General features: G+C 28.7%; 2 protein-coding genes across 2 annotated transcripts; both read right to left on the reverse strand.

The window, feature by feature from the left end:
• Positions 339-2,437, reverse strand: LOC109333868 (transcription factor bHLH95-like). The gene is made up of 3 exons (XM_019569450.1): positions 2,107-2,437; positions 881-1,264; positions 339-444 (listed from the first exon to the last, which is right to left on the reverse strand). The coding sequence occupies exons 1-3, from the start codon at positions 2,368-2,370 to the stop codon at positions 349-351; spliced, it is 744 nt and encodes a 247-aa protein (XP_019424995.1). The 5' UTR covers positions 2,371-2,437; the 3' UTR covers positions 339-348.
• On the reverse strand, positions 3,988-6,481 carry LOC109333875 (transcription factor bHLH95-like). Its single transcript, XM_019569458.1, has 3 exons — positions 6,140-6,481; positions 4,859-5,302; positions 3,988-4,343 (listed from the first exon to the last, which is right to left on the reverse strand). Exons 1-3 carry the CDS (start codon positions 6,479-6,481, stop codon positions 4,248-4,250), a joined length of 882 nt encoding a protein of 293 aa, XP_019425003.1. The 3' UTR covers positions 3,988-4,247.

Raw genomic sequence — 10,854 nt, forward strand, 5'->3', positions numbered from 1 at the left:
TTATATCTTACTTGATATCCATTTTCATACAATAATGATTACTAAATTATGAAGAAATTGGTAACAACACATAAATTTCTACATAGGGAATGCATACATATAAAAATGATGTGAATATAGAAGAAACATGATAGATTCATTTTTGAAAATGAATAATAGAAAGTTCAACATAATCTGGCATATATAGTTCTCCCATTAAAACACTAACAAGGTTTATAATGACATAATAAATGTAAAAGCCATTTAAAGTACTTTAAACCACAAAAAGCAAAGCTTATATATGCTAAGATAAGATAAGTCTAGTATATATATATATATATATATATATATATATATATCATCTAAACTTTAAGAGATCAATACATTAATCTCTTCAGCAGCTTCTTTGTAAACATCCTCCATTGAAGTTGTATTTGGAAACTGATGCGAGGGAACCATATTTTTCTGCAAGAACAACCCAATATATTTAGTTGAACAAAATCACATTAACATCACCACCATTTATGTATTATTTAAGTTATATATATCATTCTTCATTGTTATTTCATTTTCTCTTTTAAAATATAGCTTAAGAAGGAGAATAATAAAATATTCATGCATGAGAAAACACATTATAATAGTTTTGGAATTTCCATTTTTTGTTAATATCACTCTTAAAATTTGCTACATAAAATGTAATTAATTAGGCTTAGGCTTCATCATGTGAGTAATTATGGAGGAACCCTTATTAAGTATAAATTTTAATGAACATATTTACTATATATGCAAATCTAATATAATGGAAAATATTAATATTGGGAAATTGAATAACTCAGAAGAAAAATTGTACTAACTAAATAAAACCTACAAAGAAGGACTCAAACTGAAGATCAAAATTTACCTGAGCTAGAATCATCAATCCATGTTTATCATCTTTGCTCCAAATTTTAGCACATTTGACTTCAATCTTGAACTTCTCAAGCACAAAAGCAATAGTAGTCAAAAGGTTTAGCTTCTTACTAGTGTAAATAAAGAACTTTGCTTCATTCTCATAAATATTCAATACTACATTTGGAGAACTAAATGCTTGAAATTTCACAGGTTGATGAGGGATTGAAGCTAAGGTTGAATTTGAAGGATTTCCCATTACCATTTCAGATGATTCACACATGAATCTGTTAATAGAATGAAGCCTTTCTTGTTTTTGTTTTTCAAGTTTTTGCACTGTTTGCTCTAGACTTTTGATGTAGTTTATTGCTTCACTGGCAATGTTTATTCGGTTCACCTACATAATATCAAATTAAATGAAAGTGTCATACAAAAAGTGTCATAATATCACTTGCAAGGTTTGTAATATCGTGAATTTTCTGTGTATGTTTTATCCATTTTTAATCAATATTTTTGGAATAATTTTCGGGACGTTATATAAGTGAGATCAAGACATTTGGTAACTCTATCAAAATATGACATTATAAATTTGATCTTTTTTCCAATAAATTTTTGTTGTTGAGCAAAGAGATCGATAACATTAAGAGAGCATAATGGGTGCTAACCCGTTACAAATACAAGAACAAAGATAAAATACACAGCCTAAGACCAATACACCAACTATCAAAACTATACTGATTAGAGATTACTCTCGCAAAGAACTACAATCAAGATCTAACTTTTATTGCATTCATGATAGCAATAAAGCTACATTCCTTCTCTCCAAAGACTATCTCATTTCTTATCAATCAAATAGACCAAATCACAGTAAATCAAAGCATAATCCAAAGCTTAGACCCTTTCCCAACGAAACACAAGGACAGATAATTCAGAAACATAGATACACGATTATCGACAAAGATTTTAGGATTACTTAACCAGTTAAAAAAACCAATCCAATAATCTATAACCAATACTTCACATTTCCATTCAATATAAATTGATGGTCAATCACATGTGAAATTAATCTAGATTTCATGTAAGAAAATATTTAAATTAAGTTTTAGGAATGAGATCTATGTTGTACAATAAGGATCAAGAGAAAGCAACTCTTAAAAAATATAATAATATTTTGGTTACCCTAGCTACCATGAAATTGCATTGTAGTACTTTAAACCTAGAAGATGAATAAGAATTTACCTTAGAAGGAAGCTGAGGAATCAAACCATGAAGAGTTGAAAACAAGTTTCTTGTCTTTTGTCTCTTTTCTCTCTTAACACGTTTACGTATTTCATGACCTGACTCACATAACTTCTCTTCCTTCTCTTCCTTCTCAAGAGTTTTTCCTATGTATCCTCCTCCTTCATTCTCAGTGCTTTCTTTTGAGTTATTATTAGAATTTGAGAAACTTAATTGATGGGTTTCACAAGAAAACCTTATCTCATGTTGCTCTTGATCTTCCATGGTGATGTAGTAGTAGAGATAAAGAGAGGAAGAAAAAAGTCTTAACAATAATGGGTTGGCGAAAAATACGTTGATTTAAAAGGTGGCAAAAAGTTAAGTTGAAACTACAAGACAAAAAGTTAGAAAATGAAAACGATGAAGATCAAGAGCAAAAACACGTTATTTTGCATCATCCCAATAACAAAAGATAGCCTAATAATCGTGCCCCATCAATATGGTGGTCCCCTTCCTCTATGAAGTGTATCATCGTACTTTAATAAAGAATTAATTTCTTTTAAAGTGTGTGGTTGTCTCTACCAACAAATGTAATTCCGGAAAATTGAACTCTTGACATTTTGATTGTTTTGGGATTTAGCAGAGTCTTACATCACTTAAACAATATATTGTTGGGCTAGGATTTGTTAGATTGAACTTTCATTTTTAAAAACTCCAATCAAATATGTTTAAAAGAAAAGAGTGAATCATATTCATATAATATAATATTCAAAATGGAGCTTACCTATTTCATTTGGTGTCCTAATCCAATTAGAAAATGACACTTAATTTAAAAATTATAAAAAAACATAAACTAACATATAGGAGATAACATATATCATACTTTGTCTTAAATAGGTTGAGCCCATAACATATATGAGTATCTGACCTGTTGTTGGAAATGAAAGACCTTCTTTCACGGGCTAAATTATTTTTCCATTGGTTAAGTGGAAGAAACATATAAGTGAGTTTTAACACATCTTGACCCAAATCTTAAAGATATTAGTATATGAGTTCATCGACTTCTATACTCTTTAAATGCTTCACTTCTATACAACGTGAGACTTCTTCTTTACACTTAGAGTATCCAACATCTCCTCATCGAGTGTGAGTTACTCCCCCTCTAGTGTTGGATACACCAAAACCCAGTTCTTTAACTACTTCTATCGTTGTTGTCATAAATGGAACATATCGTTAGACCTCTGATCTCGTCAAAAAACACTTTCAACACAAGGATCTCACATGTATCTATGAACCATTTGTCGCTTCAATACTCGGTTTAGTTTTTAAATCATCATATTTGATACTAGCTCGTTGTTAGGAACGTGATCATTTAGGGTGTTACATTTTACTAACCAAGAAAAATTTAAAATAGGTCACATATCTATATGTAAATAACAATTGTGTCATATTCTCAACATAGCGTGTTTTATGTGAAGAGTTGAATGTATCAATCAACCACTTGTTTTTCTCTTACTCAAAGTCTTATAATGTTTAGTAAAAATTATATTCTCCATTTGGTCTTATACTATATTACATGATGACATGGTATGGATGGAAAAAAAGAATAAGCACCGATAGATGTTCATTTATGTTCTAACTATTTGGACTATGTGACATATTAGAAACTATGTCATTTTCACATAGATGAAGTATTGTAATTAATTTATTTGAATTCTTGGAGTGTTCTAAAAAGATGTTAAAAAGATTTTATTTTCTCGCATGTTGAGTGAGTATTACGTCCATCAAATTGTCTTCACTTTTTCTCCTAATCTTCTTTCTTATCATAAAGAAGCTTCCGAAAACACATAAGTTAACACATAAGGTAGATATATATATATAAAGATGATGACAATACAAAAATAAAAGGTAACATCATAGATTCATTACTGAAGCAGAATAATAAACAATTCTACATAATTAGACATAATATTGTTCTTCCATGAAATCATAAACAAGGTTTATAATGCCATACTGAAATGTAAAAACCATTGACACTAGTTCAAAACACAAACATATGCTTATATATGCTTCATGTCAGAAGCATTCAAGTCTTGGCCATAAAAGTTTCTTAATTTCTGTCATAAACACAAGAAGAAGATAAGTTTAGTATCATCAACACTTTAGGAGATCAATCGCTTAATTTCTTCAGTAGCTTGCTTGTAAATTTGCTCCACCAAAGTTGCTTCAGGAAACTGATGTGAAGAAACTACATTTGTCTACAAGAACAACACAAATATAAGTTTAGTCAGAAAAAAACCAAATTAATATCGAGACTGTATATCTATGTTTTAAGTTATTTTAACATACTAACAATTGCCGATAAAAAAAAGTGAAAACATTTTTCATATAAAAATAAATTTGGGCCTTACAACCTATCATTGATGGATATTATTAAAAGTTAGTTATTAGTCATGTGATAGTCATATGCATGTATTTCTTTGATATTGATCATTCAAGTAAGATCCAATAATCCATATTAATTGTTCTCATTTATCACAATAGCGCATTGTTCTCACTACCTCCCTATATTGATATCTAGCTACTAGTAATCAACATTAATTGTGAGGATAAAAAAATGGGTTCATTCTATAGATGAAAAGATCCTTAATTAACTATAAACTATTTATGAACGCATAATATTACTATGCCAAGCTACTATGGTTGCAAATATAATGACTTTGAACAAAATAAAACCAAAAAATGATGAATCAATCTGAATATGAAATGTTACCTGAGCTAGAATCATGCATCCTTTTCCATTATCATTGCACCAAATGTTTGCTGCTATGACCTCAATGTTATGCTTGTCCAGGACAAAAGCAATGGTAGTCAAGAGTTCTAGATTCTTAGTTGTGTAAATACACAATTGTGCTTTATTTCCACAAATGTTCAAGACCACATTTGGAGAACACCATGTTTGAAAAGCAACCAGATGTTGTGGGATTAAGGTAGATGTCGAATCTTTCGGATTCGATGACATTGCACATACCAAGTTGTTGCAAGATCCATTATTGCCTATGCATGTCTCATCCCTTGAGTTGATCATAGATGATTCATACTTAAATGGGTCATTAGTTTGGAGCCTTTCTTGTTTTTGTTTTTCAAGCATTTCCAAAGTTTGCTCTAGACTTTTGATGTAGTTCATTGCTTCACTAACAATGGTTATTTGGTCAACCTACACAATATCAAATTAAATCCAACCATCATTGGAAACAAATCTATAATTGGATAGAAATAATTTATAGTCATTATAAAGATTCTTAGTATTTAAAAGAAGTGTTTAATTTAATTTATTTTTTCAAAATATTAATTGAAATTTCTTGTTGAAACTTATTGTGCTTTATTTTTTCAATTAATAGAGTTGAAAATCATGAACTTTTACTTATAACGTTCCCACACATTCCATTTATTTGAACTTTCTTTAGGTATAAAAAATGGTATGTTTTTTAAGATACTTCCAATTCCAGCTAGGAATGATAATAAGATTTATCTGTTTCTATAAATTTGTTTCTTCCAAAATAAGCTGTTGCAATCTAAACATAGAATAGATGGTTTATAATTAAAAAATGGAATAAAAAACATGTAATATATTACATCAACATCTTTAAAAATATTTTTTATTTTTACAAATCAATCGTGTTTTTACTAGAGGTTTTGTTTAGTCTTAATTGATTTTATTGTACAAACAAGTGTTTTAAGTTAGTACACAACTAAATTTAATCCAATCTAGATTCAATTTTGCATACCATTAAATTATCCTAAGGTACATAAATTTAAATTTAAATTCATCCAGGGCAATAGATATAAAAATGATTGTACATAAATTTAAATTTAAATGATTCTTAATATTAGAAAGATATAGACTTCAATGGAAAATATCTAAATTAATTTGAAGGAATGAGATCCATGTCATAAAACTATTAAGAGATGAAAATCTTCATAAAAAATTTAATTTATTATGAACTTTTAATTTAAAGTTTTAAACCTAGAAGATGAATATATAAGAATTTACCTTAGAAGGAAGTTTTGGAATCAAAGCACGAAGAGTTGAATACATGTTCCTCATCTTTTTCCTTCTTTCTCTCTCAATTCTTAAATGCATTTCACTATAAGTTTCATGAGATTTTCTCACATTCTCTTCACCAACACTAATCTTATTCTCACTACTTCCACTATAAACTTCATGCATTGGCTTCTTTTTCACAAAACCCTCTCTTTCATATCCTTCTTCACCCTTCCTTAGTGGTTTCATCTTTAACTTTTTGTTGCTCTTATCTGAGTTATCAGAATTAGAGAAACCTAAGTTATGGTTTTCCAACAAAAACCCTTTCTCATGTTGGCTATGATCTTCCATAGAGATTTTGATATTAGAGGCTAGAGATAAATTAAAGAGAGTAATAAGAAGAAGAACTCTTTATATAGTAAAAGGATCAAGAAAGTTACATTTATTTAATGATGGTAAAGTTAAGTTGAAGCTTTAATTAAAGATAAAAAATTAGAAGATTAGCCATAAACAACTCAAAATACAATCATTACAAAATCACGTTACTTTCACATTCTAATAACAATATGTAACCTAATAATCGTGTATAGTGATATAGGGAATACGTTTCTCTCATGTAAGGGTCCCACCAATATAGTTTAAAACACTTTCCTTAAAAAAAAGTAGAAAAAAGTGTCGGAGGTGATAATACTGTCATTTTATTATTTATCATTTATATTTTATCAACATTGACTCATTAAAAAATAATATAAATGAATTGTGAATGATGTATTGGCTATGTATAAATCTTCTCTATACTAATTGTATATATATTAAACTCTTAAAAAAATTGTGACAAAGATGTTTAAAATAAACAAATTAATTTGATTGTTAATTTGTTACATATAACATAATATCAAATTATAGCTATTATTATAATTTTCTTGATTAATTGTTTTATATGCAAATTTCCTTGATACAAAATTTATATGGCAATTTAGAAATGTTTTCTTTGCTAGGTAGGGACAAAGATAGAATGAAAAATTAGAATTTAATCCGTGTTTTTATTGTTTGTGGGAGAGTTTGGGACCATTTATATAAATTCTTTAGAATGTGACCAAATATAAATTCTTTCCACCGCATAAAAAGCTTAATATTTGATTAAAAGCCTTTGCAGTTTGTAACTTTTTTAATGTGGGCAAACATTCATTTAGCTATTTGAAAAGAAAAGAAGAAAAAGAGTATCATATACTATTTACTTTAGGTATGATTATGGGGAAATATAGAGTCTCATAGCTTTGTGTCATTTTATATGTAGTGTGATTGGTTAGAAAAATATTTGATAATTACAATTCTAATTTAAATAACTTTTTCGACTAATCGAATTTGATGGTACATTGAATGGTACATAAAAAGTGAGACAACAGATGTGTATGAGAGTTCAACTTCATAGAAGCAATTAAAATAAGTCATTAAGTTGAAGCTTCAAAGGAACTTGGTTTGATGTTTGTAACAAGGGCCCATTTATTGCATGGACAAAAAAGGTCACAATGACATGGGCCTAAATGGGTAGTGATAATGGCCCAAATATATTTCCACGTGAACTCTTTGGGCTTGGGCCTTGACGTGGTTTCAATTTGTGCAAGAGAAAATAACATTATTACAAAAAAGAGGGATTATTCATGAAATGTTCATGTGAATTGTTAATTTTATTAACCTGTTCAGTACCTCCTTTCATATTTTGAACTTGTCATATGAAGAATTTTTTTTTTATGTATAGGAGGTAAAATCATAAATGACATTCTTGCAATTAAGTGAAATTTGAGCACCCCTTCAAAATATATAGTATAAACCCTTATACACTAACAATGTATGAGTTTAATATATTGTTATTATTCACCATCTATGTTTAATCATCATCGACTTCCAAAAAAAGGTAATACAAATGAATAGTAGATAATATATCGATTGCGTATAAATCTTTACACTGATAGTGCGTATATATTATACTCTGCTCTTCTAGAGAAAAATCATTTGGCCCTAAATACAAGTGCTGTAAATGCAATTCAAATTTTACACCAATTGTATTTAGTTAAGACTCAATATTCAAAAAGGTTGGTTGGACTCGAGTTGAGTATGATCACATAGATCATTATGTAGGAAAAAGTCTAGCAAGATATATGATAATAAAATGATGTGTAACAAAAAACAAAATGATAAAATGAACATGACATAAAGTAAATCCAATAATAAGATATTATAGGTTGTTATAAGTTATACTTTCTATGTGTGTAAGCATTTATGTTTGTTCATAGTTTTATCTCCTTCCAAAAGAGCCAAACATTGCTTGATTACAAAGTAAAGTTATATTAAAAATACTTATAATTGAAACTAATCTACTCCCTATCACAATTCGCATGTCGTCTTTTATATCTCACTCTATGTCACCGTCTAATTAAAAGATGTCACTTAATTTTAAAAAGAAAATTATAAAAAACATAAACAAATTTTTTTATATTACTTGTCGGAATTTGATTGACTAGAGATATGCATACATGATTTTTTATTTTTTTTTTGCAACATGAGATCTCTTTTCTTAATTAACAAGTAGGTTTTCAATTGCTCTATGAAAATCAATCCACGTTGGAGAGGATTTAAGATGGGGAAAACTTAAAAAAGCCAAGTTGACAGAAAGAGCATATGAGTTAAAAATAATGAAGAAAAAAACTGAAGGCAAATGATTATGATAATCAATGCAAAAATTCCCTAATTCTTTCTTAATCAAAAGCTATTTCCTTGCCCTGTTCCTTTTGCTTTTTCACTAAAGCATTCGATATAATAATTAATTAAAAATCTCAAGCATCACTTTAATTCAATAAATGGAGTGTTCTAATTGGTCAACAACTAGGCAATGTTTGCGGTGCAAAGTACTTCAACACTAATTTTTTCTATATAATAATAGTTAGGGCAAGCTTCTTTGCCTTTTTTATTTGTTTGGTTTCTTTTCTATCCAAAACTAAAGATCACAAAAGAGTCATTATTTCTTGCTTGTGTTTGAGATTTTGTCTCAAAGTATTATAAATTGTATTTAACAATCACAATTAGAGACAAAATATTATTATTTCAGGAGTTTATCTAATAAAATCGTGATTATAATTGCGATCACATGAATAATAATTTTTCGTAATTTTCGAAGTTACGATAAACACAATATAACCACAACCTCATCCCTAATTTAAAAGATTGTTTGAGTGTTTGTGGGGACAAAAGAAGCTTCTGTGCTTTACTTTATTAGAGGTATTGGGAATTCTTTAATATACTAAAAGTTGAATGAGATAGTAAATAAACATAGCACAAAGTGCTTGAATTGAACTCCTAATGATTTACATGTGCATGAAAAAACGTGCATGCTTGACTACACGACATCCTTACGTTAATTTAGAAAGAAAACATTGTCAGTCATATAACATTTGTTTTCTGAATCAAGATGAACATAAATGCTTTAAAATAGTAATAATATAAATAGAATAAAATTAAAAACAAAAAATTTAGATGAAAGTGCATTTGCTGATGCATCATCTTTCAGCTTTAAATGTTAAGACTCTAAACTCTGCACTAAAAACCTAGTATTGTTTTATAAAACCTAGGATTGTATTAAATCTGTTTCATTTAAAAGTTTAAGAAATTATTAATTATTATTTTTCAGTTTTACACCGTATTATTAAACTCAGACTGGAAATGATTTGGTTAGGATACTAGGTCAATGAATCATTGGTCCAACCAATGAGTTAATGGTTGGACCGGTTAACTCGGTTTACATTAATTTAAAAAAAAATCATAATATTATATAACAATATTTAATAATTGTATACTCAAAATTTAAAAAACATTAGCATACATAATTAAACAACCAACAAAGAAGAGTTTACTACTATAAACTCACATAAGTTGAAAATATCATCAAACAACATATGAACTATGCTTTAACTGCAACAAAAATATATAATAAGCTTAAAATTTAATTAAATAATGAAGATTATGTTATAAGGTAAGCTAACAAATGACAACCTAACCGAGTCAAAGAACCACTAGTTTTAGGCTTACACTAACCGAATCAACCCGATTTGAAGCAAAACTAGTTAGATGAGAGACTCAAATCAATTAGATATCCGATTCACGGTTGAACAAGTCGGACCGATCGGTTTATGCCGAGTTTTATAACACTGGTTTTACACTTAATAAATACTCTCTTGGTTTAAGTAATTAGTGGAAAGTGATTAATTAGTATAAAAAGATAAAAAGCCATATTAGGAAAATGATACAATAAATGTAATCTAAATTTAAAAAATCCAAAGGTGGTACATTTGATGATGCATGATCTTTGAGCTAGGTTTAAATGTGAAGACTCATAACTTTGTAGACATAAAGATAGAAGCTTCCTCGATATTTGCACGCATGGAAGTGCGTTGTATTCTTCCTACCCTTTAGGCTTTATTACCTTTTCCTCTTTCCCTCTCTAACTCTGAGTACTACACTAATGGAATAATAATAAGTGAGCTTTCTCTACAACTTGTTATGCTTAAAATTTCTCTGCAACCAATAAAGGTTATGGTGCCACCCTTTTTTTATATCCCTTGGGAAAGAGAAGCTTCATGCTCATGGATCTAATCTCACATTGCAAACATCAGAAAAAGAGAAATGGAGAAGGCTTCTGCATGTGATGTGTGCTTATATATATATATATA

The sequence above is a fragment of the Lupinus angustifolius genome, chromosome LG19 (genome assembly GCF_001865875.1).
Source record: "Lupinus angustifolius cultivar Tanjil chromosome LG19, LupAngTanjil_v1.0, whole genome shotgun sequence".
NCBI lineage: Eukaryota > Viridiplantae > Streptophyta > Magnoliopsida > Fabales > Fabaceae > Lupinus > Lupinus angustifolius.